The sequence below is a fragment of the Echiichthys vipera genome (assembly GCF_963691815.1).
Source record: "Echiichthys vipera genome assembly, chromosome: 17".
NCBI classification, from domain to species: Eukaryota; Metazoa; Chordata; class Actinopteri; order Perciformes; family Trachinidae; genus Echiichthys; species Echiichthys vipera.
In genome coordinates this window covers 25,913,673-25,930,866 of record NC_139842.1, presented here as the reverse complement: position 1 = coordinate 25,930,866, position 17,194 = coordinate 25,913,673, and the positions used below count along the sequence as shown (strand labels likewise).

General features: G+C 40.4%; 1 protein-coding gene across 2 annotated transcripts; it reads left to right on the top strand.

The window, feature by feature from the left end:
• The first annotated feature begins 6,009 nt into the window (after window positions 1–6,009).
• tnnt1 (troponin T type 1 (skeletal, slow)) lies at window positions 6,010–16,852 on the top strand. Of its 2 annotated transcripts, XM_083932097.1 has the most exons (12): window positions 6,012–6,061; window positions 6,378–6,395; window positions 9,799–9,819; window positions 10,331–10,352; window positions 10,460–10,520; window positions 11,217–11,333; window positions 13,568–13,645; window positions 13,839–13,952; window positions 14,032–14,141; window positions 15,100–15,190; window positions 16,015–16,055; window positions 16,139–16,852. In XM_083932097.1, exons 5-12 carry the CDS (start codon window positions 10,467–10,469, stop codon window positions 16,182–16,184), a joined length of 651 nt encoding a protein of 216 aa, XP_083788223.1. In that variant the 5' UTR covers window positions 6,012–6,061; window positions 6,378–6,395; window positions 9,799–9,819; window positions 10,331–10,352; window positions 10,460–10,466; the 3' UTR covers window positions 16,185–16,852. The 2 variants fall into 2 exon arrangements, with proteins under 2 accessions (XP_083788222.1, XP_083788223.1); XM_083932096.1 differs by lacking the exon at window positions 9,799–9,819 and having other exon boundaries at window positions 6,010–6,061.
• The last annotated feature ends 342 nt before the right edge of the window (window positions 16,853–17,194 follow it).

The following is a 17,194-nucleotide window of genomic DNA, read 5'->3' as shown; positions in this document are numbered from 1 at the left end:
GGGGCTGGAGCCGATCCCAGCTGACACCTGTATTTATTTATTTGTTGTCATTTCTTTCCTTTAATAGTCTACTTGTGTTTTAATTTCAAAGCTGATTTTTCAAAAATCAATTTTTTTTTTAATTTTCTCTGGTTAATGTTTTGAGGATAGATACAATATAAAATCATATGTGCTTGTTGATATATGGATGCCTTGTGTTAACTGTCACCTCTTACTTACCATCTACACTTCTATATACCCGTGTGTCTGATAGCATAGCAGGCACTGAGACTGACGTGTACAAACCACACATTTTAATCACAGGAGATGTAGATTTTTTACATGTACTGTGGTCCAGTAGCTCAGTGTGTGTGTGTGTGTGTGTGTGTGTGTGTGTGTGTGTGTGTGTGTGTGTGTTTGTGTGTGTGTGTGTGTGTGTGTGTGTGTGTGTGTGTGTGTGTGTGTGTGTGTGTGTGTGTGTGTGTGTGTGTGTGTGTGTGTGTGTGTGTGTGTGTGTGTGTGTGTGTGTGTGTGTGTGTGTGTGTGTGTGTGTGTGTGTGAGGTCAGTGCCAAGTTCCCTGTTTGTCATCTGGTTATAAAAAAGTGCTTTAAAAATGACGGCATGTTATGTTCATCCTGCCACACCTTTAATGACATGCTAAGTCATTTCTAAATTTATTTTTAGGGCAAGTAATACCTGCTATTTTCCAAAATGGTTTATCTCAGTGATAAAAAAATCATTACACAACTTAAACCCAATTCTGACCAACAATTTCACTTACTTGAGCTAGCTGTACAGCGCTCTCTCACTCTGCTCTACTAATAGAGCATTCTACAATGCTCTCTCTTCAGCACTGATGCCGTATTGTTGCACACCCATACTCTTTTACTCCACACACACACACACACACACACACAAATTGCCCTTGACTAAAATTAACCAAGCTAAGGCCTGAGCCTGTTGCCCGTTGGAACTTGACTCCTCTCCCAAATCTCCTGGCTCGTTCACCCCCACCGTTCCTCTCTCCACTCAGCTCCAAATGGGCGGTGTCCCGACTGAGGTGTTTGAATGTTCACATCTCATTCATTCATCCATCCATCATTTCTCTCCTCCGTCCTTTTCTCCATCCATCTGTACAGTACTTATTTATAGGTCTTACCGTCATATACCTTTTTAGTAAAGCCTTGCCTCCCCTTTGAACTTTACACTGCCTTTGAACAAGGCACTTAACTCCAACTGATTCTTATGATCAAGTGCCTTTATCATGAATGACTTGATACTTTGTGTCCCTAAGTGTATTGCTCATCTGTTGGTTTATATCTATATTGGTTTTCTTTTCTTCTGTTTCTGCTGCCAGTTGATAAAAAGATTAATACCACGCTCATATCTGCACAGTGTAAACATGAGGCTACAGCAGCCGGCTAGCTTAGCAAACACTGGAACCTGGGATACAGCTAGACTTGCCCTGTTCTGAGGTAACACAATACACCTACCAGCTCCTCTAAACCTCATTAACTATCATGTTATCTTGTTTGTTGCAACCTAAAAAAAAAAAAATCTTGTCTTTTAGCTCTGTTTTTGCTCAAGAGGGAAATAACTGGCTCTTTAGCTGCTAAATGCACCATTATATTCACAAGCTAGTCGCCAACAGGAGCATGCCGGGAGCAAAACACAAATAACTCCAGGGAAGAAGTTGAATTAGTAACATGCATTGATGAGACATGAATGATACAAACAGAGAGGAGAGAAGCTCACAGTATCAGGAACAGGATTATCCCCCAGCAGACTAGGCCTATAGCAGCATCATTAAGCAGAACAAAATCAGCTTAAAAATAACTCAGCTCAGTGCGGTTCCTTTAATGCCAATTAGATGCTCCAGTCTCTGTAGCAGGATGTGATGGTCAATAGTGTCGAAGGCAGCACTAAGATCTAGTAAAACAAGTACAGAGACAAGTCCTTTGTCTGAAGCTATTAGAAGGTCATAACTAATTTTTACCAGTGCTGTCTCAGTGCTATGATTGATTCTAAATCATGACTGGAAGTCCTCAAATAACTTTTAATATATAAAAAGTCACACAGCTGATTAGTGACTAATTTCTTGAGGATCTTAGAGAGAAAAAGAAGGTTAGATATAGGTCTATAGTTAACTAGAACCACATCATGTTTCTAATTAATGACACAATTTCTATGGGATCAAAAAATTAATTGTTTCTTCCTGTTCACTACCATAAATATGTTTTTTGCGAAATTAGGTCCCATTGTGCTCAAGCAAAAAGGGAGTAACTTTGCCTCGCCATGAAATGTTTTTGGCACCCTTTCATCTGTATGAAATGGGCTTTCAACTGATTAATGTAAAACCAGTTCATGCACGCAACTGCGTACATGAACTGGTGAATCCTCTTAGATGAGAGGTGAAACGTCATCCAAGACAAATAACCACGTCCAGTTTCTTTTGACTTAGATTTCTTTGGGAATGACTTATCTGTGTTGTGCTTACAATGTCAACATTTTATTCTGGCGACTGGGTTGCTAAACAATTAGCTGAAAGTCACTTTAAAGCTCTGTAAAGCCAAGAGGGGCTGCAGATTCAGGTGATATTTCTATGTCGGTTCATCATTGCAAGAGATCCCTTTCACATTGTCATTTGATACATTGGTAAAACATTGATTGTAGCTGCTATAATACATAGAAAACCAGAGGCTTTAAAAATTTTATTTTCAAAATTAGACCCCATGTATTAGGGTTAGGGTTAAAAAGCATTCCCAATCGCACTGTGTGATAATTCTCAAAATGCAGAAACATAGGGCTGTGGGAACACAGGCATGGACCCGCTTAGCTAGTTAGCTGCTGACTGTATCTCCATATATACCATACAGACAGTAGAGTGGTATCAGCAAGAAAGAGCTATTTCCCAAAATGCTATTTCTTTATGATCCTAATTTCATACTTTTTTGCTGATACTTGATAATCAGAAGAAATGATGGATAAGGAACTTAACAATTTTGAAACTGAAGTTAAAAACTATGAAAGCTAGAAATGGTTGCTTTATTGACCTCTAACAGCGCATGGAAGATTGGAGACTTGTTGATTTGCAGTTGGAAGGACTGCTGGGTCTGGCATGGCAATGGGCACGGCAACAGACAGGGGTGAGAGAAGACAGAGCTTTTGACGACAGTTAGCACCTCAGTAATTTGAAGTGCACAGTCACAGGGCCACTATAAATTCTTCCTGATGAAAGAGAGACAGAGATAGTGGAGGGGAAGATGGGACATGGCAGGGTGTAGAGGGATAAAAGAAGGAAATGGGAGGTTAATGTTGATAGAAACAGCCTCTTACAAACAACTGGGTTTATCTTTTTCTGTTTGAGGTTTTGAATAATGTCTAACAGTCTAGATATATGTTTGGCCACATAATAGAGGGAAAGGGACCTTTGTGCTGTCAAAGCACTGCAGCCAAACTGATTCCCTTAGTTTATCAGTAGCTTGTCAGTTGCTCGGTGAACAGGTCAAACTGTGAAACCAGTTGTAAAGATGGACGTGTTAAGTTATTGTACACTTTTTAAGTAGTTCATCACTCAACATGAATGTAGACTGTTTGAAAGTAAATCATCTCATGTAATTTGTCAGAAACACCAGGACAGAGGTAAATAGGGTGAGTGAGGACAAAAGGTTGGAGGGAGAGAGAGATGGGGGCAAAAACTAGAAAGTGAGAGAAACTCTATCTACCCTAGTCCTTCTGATTTTAACCCTCGGCACATTCTCACCTGTTGGCACTCCATCAATCTTCCATGCATCCCCTGCATCCCCTGCCAGGAAGGTGTCAGCACACACTCCCTGTGTGTAATTTTATGCCAGGACAATGGCAGCTCAGAGGGACAATTTATAGCCAAAACCACCTCAGCGTGCGTAGTGTCTCACTGTGCATATCTGTGTGTTTCTCTATCTCCAAAGTGATTAAGCACAGGATAAAAGGGACTGTGGCCACCTGTGATTTAGCACTGATGACTCACTCATGGACTTGTGCATAGCCTGCATTTACGTCCCACAGGGCGCGCAGTATTTTAGAAAAACCTGGTTTAAGATCCAGCTAGTCATTATCTTTTCAAAAACATAATACCTCCAGCCACAGCTGTCGCCAGCGCAGAGGCATTTAAATTTTTAATATTTTATTTTTTATCCATCTGTCCCATTTTTGTGAATGGGATATCGCACAAGCGCTTGGAGGGAATTTCTTCAAATTTGGCACAAATGTCCACTCAAGGATGAACTGACCTCGAGGTCAAAGGTCACGGTCACTGTGACTTCATAAAACCATAACTCAACAATTCCTATGACAACATTTCACTCAAATGTCTAACAGGATAATATTAAGTACCCCATAGAGAATCTCTGGAAAATCCTTGATGACAAAGCAATGTCTAAGAAACCCACTACAGTTAGTGAACTTTGGAAGGGACTGAAGAAGAATATCGCAGATCCTGAATTGATTTGAAAAATTTGATTTTAAGGTTCTTTTACTATCCATTATATAGGCCTACTTCGTAACTATTTGTTTTATTTTTATGCATTTAATCTGATATTTTATCTAATTTCTCTGTGCTTTTACTTAATTGTCTTCCTGTAAAGCACTTCCTGTAAAAACAGTGTAAAGTGGTATGTGCAAGTATGAAATGGCACATACCACTTTACTTAAGTGCCCTCTGTCCTTTCTCTCCCTCTTTTAAAGACAAGCGTGTGCAGAGTGCTGCAGTCCGTCTCTGTCCTTCTCTATGGACAGTTGTGCTACTGTAATGTATAGTGTATTGTGGGTCTGGTCGGCTTGAGTGGCTGATTAATATGCAGATCAGCTCACTCAAACACTAGATGCTGACGCCACTTTAACTTACGCCGCCTTTGCTTGGTCTGTATGAATGATCAAAAAGCTGTCGTTCCGTTGTTCCTCCCTTCTGGGGCAGTTGTGGAATCTGTGTGAAAAGCCCTATACTGTACATCCGCACATACACAGATAGAGATTCCTTAGAGAGCACAAAGCAGTCAGGAGACTTGACATGTTTTGTTATATAAGTATCTAAGTCCTGCCCACAGCATTTGAGCAAACTTTAAGGGCTAGCTATAGCAAAACTATATAGAACCAAGCCCCCACCACAACAACTCCCTGGTTGATCCAAGTTCTCTGAGTGTCCACTAGGGGCAGGTTTCGAGGTACCGGGCCAAAACCGTTTTTTCAGCTAAAGCCTAGTACGTTTAAGCAGTGTGAGTGCACCCGTTCCGCGCAAACTTGACTCCTCCTCATTTCCTCTTACCAAAAAAGGGCATGGATGTGACGTTGGGGGGAGGGAGATATGTCCGCCTGGGTGACGTTTACTGAACTGGCCACTTTAGCACCACTGCCCGGGAGCTAGGCTAACAGAAAACGTTACTGGATAAACTTCCTGATTGAATCAACCAGGGAGTCACTGTGCTGGGTTGTTGAATCTTCCATTACTCTTTCAATGATGCAAGTGATCATTTCCCAGAAGCCAAAGTGACACCTTCAAAATGTTTGTTTTGTCTGACCAACAGTCTAAAACCCAAAGGTATTTGTATTCACCATATGGTATTTATCACCTGTGGCCAATCAAGTTGTCTGAATAGCCACTTTATACATTATTCATGTTTATGTCATTGCATCAGTGCTCCTCTCCTTATGGGTGTCTAGTTTTGCTCTACTGATTAATTCATGATCTTTCTGTTGTGATTGTCGTTTGTTTCTCTTTACAGCAGCCATGTCAGATGTAGAAGAGGAGTACGAGTGAGTAGAGCACCCTTCAGTGGTTTATTTCTGTGTAAATGTTTATTTTTACTGTGATGCTAACACATAAAAATGTTTCTCTGTTCCTTTTCCTCATCTTTTCAGGGAGCAAGGTAAGTTCAGTAGGATGCATCCATATTTGTCACATACTTTTTGCCTCTCACAAGCACAATAAACAACAATAATTTGGCCTTTTATGAGACATATATTCGATTCTCTGGGTGTCCTTTCTCCCAGAGGCTGAAGAGGAGCAGGAGGCCGAGCCTGAGGAGGAGGAGGAGGATGGAAGAGGTAAGGTCAGGAAGACTTCCAGAATGCAAAGCAGACATTAAGAACAGCTGCCTGTCATAGAGCACGTCTGGAGATAAACGCTGGTTTGGTCAAATGTATTCAAAAGACAACACAAAACTGAGACAGTGAGACAGATTGAAAGGTTGTCATTATGATCAAATGTCTTGTCTGAATAGGCTCTCAAAGAGCCAGGCAGTTGTTGCCTGTCTTCTTCATAACTGTGTGACCTATGGGTGACACTGATCTAACTCTGACCTATTAACTTCTCTCCTATCCTGCTCTCCCATTGGCTGACACTGCTGGTTCGGGCTACCAGAGCAGCAAGAGTACCAAGGTACGGAGACAGCATGCCCGCCATCGCACACACTTCATCATTTATGACCAGCTCTATAATCCAATGCAGGTGGAATATATCTAGATATCTTTATTTGTTGAATAGAAGAAGTCTGTTTGCAGCAGATGTGAAAGTCTAGATACATATTTGACCTGCATTGTATTTTAATACTAAAGTAAATTAAGTTGCCATTACTCGTACAGTACATTTCCACATGTAAGGATAAAATCATGTAATTTCTATTGATTGTGTTTAATATTTGACTGCCTTTGTCATTGCCTGCTATACACAGAAATCAAATGTGAATCATTTTAGGAAATTGTCTGCTTTTGGTCGAATGTTTTATTCCAAAATCAGTTGTTTTCTTAATATTTAAAGCTGCACATCATATTTTCTATATCAAAAAGGGGTAAATGGTCAGGTGCTCTGTGAAGGAGCGCTTGTAAGTGCAACATGGAGTGCGTTGTTTGGGTTTTCAAACATTTCTCTCCTCAACCAGCAGCAGCAGGCAGCTGGATAAAGGTACACTACGTGCCCAGCACCAAAGAGGACGAAGTTGAAAACAGAGTTAAAGACTAGGAATCTTGGAGACCAAAATAAAGCTAAAAGAGGCCTCTGCTTCGGAAATTTTCACTCCATTGAATGGCTGTGGGTTAGGAGCCTGCTACAGATACCAGTAGGTTCAGAAGGCTGTTATTCACATGGTAAAGTTGACCTTCAAATTGGTCAGCACCCTTTGGTGTCACTTTTTAAAGCTCTGTAGTTAACCTGACTCCGCCAGATGGATTGATTTGAATGATTCTAATTCGCTCAGCATATCCATGTGGGAACTCTAGTTCGAAGAACTTTTGGGAAGTAAAGGGGTGAAAATACCGGTTGCTGATGGATAAACCCAACCTATGTAGGTCACAGTCGGGCCAAATCAACCAATCAGATTAACAAAGCTTATGACATACTAACAGTGTCAAGGCCAAGCTCAAAAAGTAAACAACATGTTGGTAAAGGATATTTTCCGTTTGTGTAACGTGAATTTACTGATCAAAGGCCCAATTTCCGCAGAAGCATTAGTGAGCGGCTGAAAGAAGTAGGGCTACCTCTGTCTGAAAATGTGTCTAGATCAGGTCAGATTTGCATGTGTTTCATCAGACTTAAACCCACCTCAAAACCAACGCTGATTGGTTCGGTCGCTTGGCAAACTTCTACAAATTTTCTCCGTTGCACGTTACCAGACTGAGTAAAATACACTGGAGCTCACGAGATCAGGATGGATTCATGATGCTAATACATATTAAGGTTTAGGAAAAGATTGTGGGTTAAAATACTAAAGAATGTTATGTAATAAGTCCCAGCCTGGTCAGATGCGTACATGAACTGATGAAGCCTCTTGGATGAGAGGTGAAACGTCTCCCTAGACAAATAACCAAGTCCAGTTGCTTTTGACTGAAACTGCTTTGGGGATAACGATGACCTGGACAAATGAGAGCATTCACAGGGTTATGTAATAAAGTTAACATTTTTAAAGTCAATTGACTTTTGGTTTCACGTGTGTTTGAACCATCAACCTCCCTAACCTTCCTCTTTAAACAGAGTTTTCAGTCAGTTAATATTCCCTACCACGTCGCACTTTACATTTTGGCATCTTATAATGCCACTGTCAAGCAGTTGAGAGCCAGCAAGGCTGGTTGAAAGAGGCTGGGACACGTCTCTGAGCTTTGGGGTATGACAAATGCGCAATCTAAGTAGAGCTGCACTGTTGGAGGGTAACAGTAGATGGCGTGAGTAATAAAAAGATGGTTTCTGTTCAGGTGCTCTTTGGTTGTACTTAGTCAGACAGAACTTTTTGGTAACACTTAAAAGGATGAAAGGTATATACATATGTTTATTTTGCATAAGATACAATATATTCCGACCCAAGGCTGACTGTGGTCGCCTCAGTGAGACAAATCGATCATCCCCACGATCCACGATAGTGCGCCTGCTGTTGATCCTTTCGGTAATTGCAGACCAGATTTTACTGCACGTGTTGTACCCTGAAAAGATAGCACGATATGGCGCAGTGACTTCTCCTCTTTTCAACCCCCTTGAGAGTGACGCGGATGGGTGATCAAGCTTACCAATAGAATTTATGATCAACAGCCTACTGAGTCAACTAGGCGGTAGAGTAGGACCATACTGCCTCATATCTATGGCAGTGATAAGCAATGCCCATTCAATTGGCTGACAACAGATAAATCAGCTGAAAGAAGAGTGAATACTGTACCAGGAACACCAAACCAATGGTGATGTTGCTCCGTGCCTACTGAATGATGTACATTTGTGAGATGGTGGAATATGTCCTAGCTCTGCTTCTTTTACTTGTACATTTTCAGTGGAGCACCTTCAGGTCATAAAGAATGACACAATTGTAGCTGTCTTGGCTAACTTTTGAAGAGACATGTTCATGTTCATGCCTATTGTAAAATGACCAGTGCAAATATCATCATCAAATACTGGTATGCAGCTTCTGACATTTGTAATTACACCCAGGCACATACCAGATGTGAGTTTTAGTTCTAGAGGAAGTCCTCGAGAACCACTTTAACCTGGGTGAGCAGGATCACTATGTTTTATATCACACATTTGGGCAAATATATGTACAAATAGTTGACTGGTAATGATTTTCAATGCACTTACGACCATTAAACCCATGGTCCTGGAGGGTAAGAGGCTCTCTATATAGTAAGATTATTATCATTTGGCCACACCCTTGAACTCAACAAATTAGAATAATCCCACCTCAGAGAAATCAGTGAAAAGCCATCTGCATGTACAAAATGATCCGTATGTGCATTATGTTATAATGAATATTGGCAGATTGTTCCACAAAACGACATCTTCTCATCTAACTCTCGGCAAGAAAGTGAAGCAGCTTATCAAAATGTCTGACTCTTTCTTTGAGCTTGCTGCTGATGCAGTATCAGTATCAGTATATTAACTTGGGACTTTTTTTCAATCATCCACACCTCTTCCCTTCTTATCTCCTCATGAGTTTTTCCCCCTATCTTTGATTTGTCACTTTGTTTTTCCATTTTTTCCTCTATTATCCGCTGTGTGGATTTCCTCCTTCCTTTACGTCTTTTTTCTTTACGTCATCATGCGTTATTTCTCTATGTATTTCATTCTCCTCTCCACTCTGTGCTACCTTCCGTCCCGTATAATTTCTATTTCCACCTTCACCTGTTTCCCTGTTTTTCTTTCCATCCTTTCTTCCTTGTTCTCTCTCCTCCATCTTGCCTTTACCATTCCCTTGCTTTCCTCATGTGTTCTTGTCCCCCATCATCAATGACTCCGTTGTTGCTCCATGTGTTATATTTGTGACTATCCTTCCATCTTTCATTCTGTCTTCATGTGGCTGGTCCGTCAGATCAAGACGCCCAGGAGGAAGGTGAGAAAACGTACACGTGCGGTTCTCTAAAGAGCTCAAAGTCCTGATTTTCAAAAAACAATCAAAACCCCATTGGCTTTTTTTTTCTTTTTTTTTTTACCCCAAATGATCTAACCTATTGAAATGATTTGCAGCCACAGAGTTTAAGCAATATTTTCTGGAGTAATTTGGTCTCCTAAATAATTACAGCTGCACCTTCCACACTATAATCCGTCTTATCTTTTAGAAACAGAATAGATGTTGTCAGAATGATAGACGTTCACCCAGGCCCTGGACAGTATGGAACATATAACTTAAAAATTATGTCCTTGTTCTTTTTTTCTAGTATAACTAATAAAAAACTGCTTAATTACTGTTTGTCAGTCCTGTGCTTGCTGTGCTTTCAGTCACATTAATAACTTCATTAACAACTTTCAGATTTCCAAACCGTCCTTCCACGTGCTTAGGGGGAACACTTTTGTCCAATCATATAATCGTTACTTTTGCTTGTCTTTCTCTCTTCCATCAACAGAGGAGGAGCGCCCCAAACCCAAGTATGTTCACAGTATTTGATTATGTTTGTTTCAAAAATGTCACATTCCCCTATTTGGATCTTTGATCACTCTGGATCAAACTTTTCTCTCCTTCCTATTTTCTTCAGACCTTTGATGCCTCAACTTGCCCCTCCTAAGATTCCTGAGGGGGACAGGGTGGATTTTGATGTAAGTCCTGAGAAGGGGACCAAACCAGATCTGTTTCCCTTTTGTTTCCTTTTTGTGTCCTGTTCCGATTGTAGAGATCTCCTGTTTTGCTTTGTGATTTGAATAAAAACTACATTATAAGAAAATATGTATGTTTGTTACGTAACTTAAGTTACATACGTAAGTAAAGGTGGTGAAAATTTACTATTTACAACTACAACTTCTGTACTTAAGCACACTGTACTTGAGGTACTTGTACTTTACTCAAGTAATTTAATTTAATGCTACTTTATATTTCTACTCTACATTACACAAATAACATAAGCCCCACCTTTATCAGCTGCAACATTAAAGTGATATTCACATTAAAGGTTGAATATGTAGAATCTATATTAAAAGCTATATATTTTTTTAAAATAATACACCCATGGGGCGTTTCACTCGGTCATAATTTTTTGTTGTTGCGACTACGATCTTTAGACACTAGATGGTGGTGTTCTGCTCATTCTCCATATTAACCTTTAATCTAACAATAATTTGAATCTAATAATATAGTATTCTGATACGGGCCATCCTACATAGTGAGTACCCTATTTACTTTTTGTACTTTAAGAACATTTTGATGTTAATACTTCTTACACCCCTGATCATTCGTAGTTGAGCCAAACCTAGTGAATTTGATAGAGATATCCATAATCACTCCATTTTCTCCACCAGGACATCCACAGAAAGCGTATGGAGAAGGACTTACTGGAGCTGCATACTCTGATCGATGTCCACTTTGATCAAAGGAAGAAGGATGAGGAAGAACTCATCGGCCTCAAGGATCGAATCGTATGTTCACAGAGAGGCTAACACTTTCTGGATTCCTGGTGTAGAAACATGAATGGGACACTAAACATATGATCCAGTGGAAACAGGAGTTGGCCAGCAATAGGAGAAAATGGTTTACTGCTTGTATCTTCACAGCAGTGGTTAAGAGCTGCTATATGCATTTAATCAAGTACTATACAAGTACCTACTTTACTTTAATTTTTTCAATCTCTTTATATTAATATAATACTTATATTTTAAGTTATTGTGTGTAAATTGTTACTACTGTGCTTTACATATTAAGTTATGATCTACTAAGTCCATGGTAAGTTTAAAAATCAGAGGTCCCCCACCATTTTGGCTCGTGGCCCCTTACACTGTATAGTCAGGGCTTCCTGTCATGTTGCAGATGTCTTTGAGTTATAAGCAGTTCCATCAAAGAAACATTTCCACTCTAGACTTCTTATGTTGTAGATGGTTTCATTGAAGTAACTGTTTGACGTCCCAAGACCTCCAATAGTTTACTGAAAAAGCAAAGACTATTGAGAAGTTTAAAAACAATTGTGATGCAGAAACATTTTTCTTCTTTACTGATCCATTAATCATCTCACAAACCCCTCAAATTTATTTCCTAACCATTTTGAGGGGCCCGATCACTAGGGGGTAGTCATGTCAAATACAGTAGACCATGATAATATATCAGTCACAGGTACCAATTTGCAAAATGTGTACTTTTTCATAAGTAAAAGGTTCTCTGTGTAACTTTCAGAAAACAGTTGTTATAAGTGACACCAGTGACTGAACTGCAGTCAGCATCCCGTTGCTCGCACCCTCCATAGCAGTGAGTGAGTACTAGCCAAAACAGTGACACTGAACTAAATTTATGGGCATCATGTTTGTATGGGAGCGTACCTATGTTCCCTGGGTCTTGTGTTCCTCAGGTCCTATGTTCCCCGGTTCCTCTGTTCCCCGCTTTGTATGTGACCAGGGAACCTAGGACCCTAAAAAGGATCCTATGTTCCCCAGCCTGTTATTTTTTTCACAATCAGTACTGAATTACACAGCAAATAGGCCTATGTAGACTCTAACACTACCCCCTAACCCTGACACTGATCCTAACCCTAGCCATTACCCCTAACCCTAACAAAATGCTGAATTAAATCAGTGAAGGCAGAGGCTTATGTGATTGGGGAGCATAGGACCCTTTTTGGGAAAAACGGTCGAGGAACATAGGGATGACCCGATTTGTATAATGCTGTAAAATGAATTGCAATCAAATTTACAATAACACTACCTCGCTGTTTGCAAATCACTCCATGAGCCAACGCCACAAACCCGCCAGCCAATTAATGCTGCCCAGCCAAGTTGCAGCCAGCTTAGGTTCTGATGAGCTAAAGTTAGCAAGCAAGCTAACATTAGCCAGGTAGCTGTAACTTAGCTAAGCTGCATGGATCTGGCAATGATTGCTTTGAAACGTTAGCTGAAAAAGTATTTGCAAGTGATAAGCCAGCCAGATCAGCCCTGGGAGTCATGATAAATTAGCTGACATTATCCATACAAGACGGTATTTTGCTACTTCAGCTATCTAGCAATTCGTCTCATTGGCAAGTAAGCTAACATTAGCTAACATCAGCCAGCTTAAACTACAATAAATTTCACGTTAGTGTTTCATCTTGGTTTTTTATCTGCACCGGCACAAAAGGGTTTTGTTGTACCACCACAACCCTGAGTCCACACATGCTGTGCCCCACTACACACACTTTGCAGTAGCTGGCACTCAGCCAATGTAAACCCTGGCACCGGGTGTCTGATTCTGAACCGCCCCGAGTCTCCAACCTTAGGTCCATCTTCAGGCCACTGCTGCAAAACGTCTCATCCTTTGGAGTTTCCTTACCCTTCATAGGAACCATAGATAGAAGTCAGTCCACAGGCTGTTATACTGTAGGCAACTGAGAAAGTCGGGGAAGGACTGTTGTTCTATGTTCACATATTGGCAATTCAAGTGATTAATACATGTAAAATGTTACATGCAAGACCTTTATAAGTACAATTTGCTGATAATACTTCTGTATGACTGTGAGGGATGGATGTTGCAAACATATTTGTCAGTTTATTCGTATAAGTTAAAAAATGAGATACAAAAGTCCCTTTTGTATTGCGATTTCATGTATTTTGTTTTTTTATCCAAAAATTGCTTCATGTTTAATTAATTGCGCTAAAATTATTTTTGGATTCATTGCTTTGCTTTCCATTAGGAGCGTCGTCGGTCAGAGAGAGCTGAGATCCAGAGGGTTAGAGCAGAGAAGGAGAAGGACAGACAGAACAGGATTGCGGTAACACACACACAAACACTCTCCTACTCACAGAAATGTACAAATTTATTGCCGAGAGTAAACAGGCTCACATTGTTGTGATACCACTGTTCATTTATAAAAAAAAAGTTTCTCAATACAAGACACAGCATAAAACCTCTTCAGGTGCATAACATCACAATTCAACATTTGAGCATCCATCTTTGTCTGGCAGGAGGAACGTCACAGAAAGGAGGAAGAGGAAGCCAAGAAGAAGGCTGATGATGACCTCAAGAAGAAGAAAGTGCTGTCTGGCATGGGAGCGAACTTTGGAGGCTTCCTGACCAAGGTCTGCTGCTGTTCTCAGGACATTATGATCACAGTGATGAAACACAGGCTGACTGTGGGCTGTGTGTGTTCTGTCCCAGGCAGAGTCGAGGAAGGGAAAGCGTCTGACAGGCAGAGAGATCAAGAAGAAGACTCTGTCTGAGAGACGACAGTCGCTAAACATCGACAATATGAGGGAAGATGCGCTCAAGTGAGTCTTCAATTTGTCTCCTGACAGCTTGCTGATGATGTTACTCTGTCACAGCAGCTTCAAAATGAGTACTGATAACCTGGCAGGCGATGCAACTAATTCATTTATTGATATAGTATATCCTATTGTAGATTTTTGTTAAAAAAAGAGCAAAGATGGATTCAGGATGGCCTTTACTAATTGACCTTTCCCAAGCAGTGACCCGACAGTTGCTCAGCAACCATAGTCACACAAGCTTTGGCTTTCTCTGACACTTCAAACCTCCTCTGTGGTGGTTCCCGCTACAGTAATACAGTCTCCAGGACCACATTTTGCTATGATGGCACGCACGCACCCACGCACACATGCACGCACGCACCCACGCACGCACGCATGCACGCACGCCATTATCATTCAGGCTTTTACTGCTTTTTGACAGCTACCAAAAACGTTAAGGTGGAGTGTTTTCTTTCATGTTAGTTCATGAGTTGATCATCTTAAATGTCAAAATGATAACCAACTATTTGTTTAAATCGTCTTTCTTGAATGACATAAACTTGAATAATGGTCTGATCTTGAAGTGCTTTAAAAAAACTGTGTAAATATCACACAGATTATTCAAAATGAAACTATTCTGTTTTTATCATTTGGAGTAAAACGTGCCGGAGCGCTCTTGCAGCACTAAACCTCTGATTAAATAGACTTACATTAATTCCCTGTAGACTTACCCTAACCATAACCATAACCACTACTTGCCTTACCCTAACCTTAACCCTAACCCTATTCTACCCACTGACCTCAGATTAGCTTTTGTCTCCAATGAACTGGTCTTGAGTCTGAATTGTGTCCCCAAAGGTAGACTTAGTTAGATACACATACAAACACAGACTCACAAGGTGAAAACAATACCGTCGCTGTCACAGCTGGTAACTCAATAAAGGTCCAAATCCTTTCTATATGCTGTCTTTGTGTTTCCCAGGCAACAGGCTCAGGAGATGTGGAACTGTATCTACGAGCTGGAGTCTGAGAAGTTTGACTTCATGGAGAACATGAAGCACCAGAAATATGAGGTGACTGCAGACACAAACGGTCAGGATAATAACAGTTAGCAGCTGAGCCACAGTGCTAACCACTACACCACCGGGCACCTGATGCAGATTTGAATGGGATTTTTCCAGAACCTCACTGTTCACACTTTATAGTCCTTCTATAGTCTATGTATCTGTAGCTGTTCTGTGCAAGTATGTATAGGGCCTAGTAGAATATGTTTTGCACTGCGTTTTCATTGTTACATTGCTTTTCATTGCGTGCACTGTGTGTAATTACTCTGTAGAAGTCACACACACACAAAAACAGTGAGTGACATTGAGGTATTGCAGCATTTCTAAAACATGTCTGTGACATACTGTGAGGTAGCACAAGCCAGGTAATAAAGAAGTTGTAATGGAATCTTGGTTCAAATTGTAATGATACCTATTATTAGTGTTTCATGAGGTCATAATATAATGAGTTACAAAGTGTTTCTCTTGGGGGATAAATGTTCTCAGTGTTTCTGGTACAAGAGTTAATTCTGAGGTGTGTATCAAGTGTTGAGGTCGCATTGGTGCATTTTGAAGGTTAGGTTAACTGTTGTGATGAGCTGCATGTTGGTAAGAAAACCTGGGAAGAGTTTTGAAAAAGGGAAATCACAGAGAAATGTGACTTCAATCATTTCTTTGGGTTTCTGTTTGTTGGTGAAACTATTTGAAGATGTTAGCTTGGGCTCACTTTATTCTGACTTTTTATAGATTTTATAAATATTTTTTAAAAATTGAGTACTGCAGTACTGATGTGTTTCCTAATGATTTCAATTTCTCCCCGTAACCTCTGAATTCCTTTGGTTTGCCTCCTGCAGATCACCGTGCTGCTGAACAGAATTCAACATGCTCAGAAATTGTGAGTAGTTAAATTAATATAATAAACTGCATATCCCTGTTACATCCTGACTTACTTTCTGTCCTCCTCTCTCGCTCGCACAGTAAAAAAGGCCACGGCAAAGGGAAGGTGGGCGGTCGCTGGAAGTAAAGGAGGGAAAAGAAGAAAAAGAGAAAACACATTGATGAGAAAAAGTGGGGGCAGCATAGGAATGAAGGGATCCTACATTTCCTCTCCATCGTCTTCTAGTGCCAGAGCTGCTCTGTGGGCCTGTCCTGTGGTGTGTGTGTGTGTGTGTGTGTGTGTGTGTGTGTGTGTGTGTGTGTGTGTGTGTGTGTGTGTGTGTGTGTGTGTGTGTGTGTGTGTGTGTGTGTGTGTGTGTGTGTGTGTGTGTGTGTGTGTGTGTGTGTGTGTGTGTGTGTGTGTGAAAGATATTAAATGCTTCCTGATCAGATGTATTGATAATAAAATGTCATGCACTCAGTGTGGAGGGTTTATGATCTGATCCAAAATTGGTCACTGATATGTTTTAGCTGCTGTACGGTACTACAATTTTTTTTTAATTTTACAGCAAAAGCTAGTGTTTTTGAAGAAAACTTGTGTATAAGAGCAAACTTGAGGCTCTCATGCATAGAGGAAATATCTGTAATCACTGTCCTTATTTAGGTCTGGATTTATGTTGCATCGAGTTCCCAAAAAGTGTCTCTCTGGAAGAGTGTTGCCACATGACTGTCACCTGAGTCACCTGTAAAGGAACTGACCACAAACGCTCAACTCTTAATAAACAATCATTGCTGCCTTACAATGCTGTCCTATTGGATCATCCACATTGTCATTTTTTATTGAATTTTTGTGTTCAGAGTCTATCCTATCCGTAAAAAATATAACACAGGGAAAGAAGTAAGTATACCTCTAAGGCGGTATTACATTAGATACAGTTTCTCTCACTGTTCCGTTCTGAATTTGCGATTTGCTGCTGTAGTCAGATACAGGAAGGTAATGGTATTCTCACTTTATCCTGCTGTATGTCCATGTCTATTACAGACCACATCAGGGGAGGCGGTCACAGTGACTTATTTATTTATTTTATTTGTACAGTCTATGTCTATAACACACTGAAATGTAGTTATAGTAGCACAAGAGACATAAAGCAAACAGAT

Coding starts and splice junctions, on each gene's coding strand:
- tnnt1 (XM_083932096.1), top strand. CDS start 10,467: ATGCCTCAACTTGCCCCTCCTAAGATTCCTGAGGGGGACAGGGTGGAT. Junction 11,334..13,567: donor TCGGCCTCAAGGATCGAATC/GTATGTTCACAG, acceptor GCTTTCCATTAG/GAGCGTCGTCGGTCAGAGAG. Junction 15,191..16,014: donor TGAAGCACCAGAAATATGAG/GTGACTGCAGAC, acceptor TGCCTCCTGCAG/ATCACCGTGCTGCTGAACAG.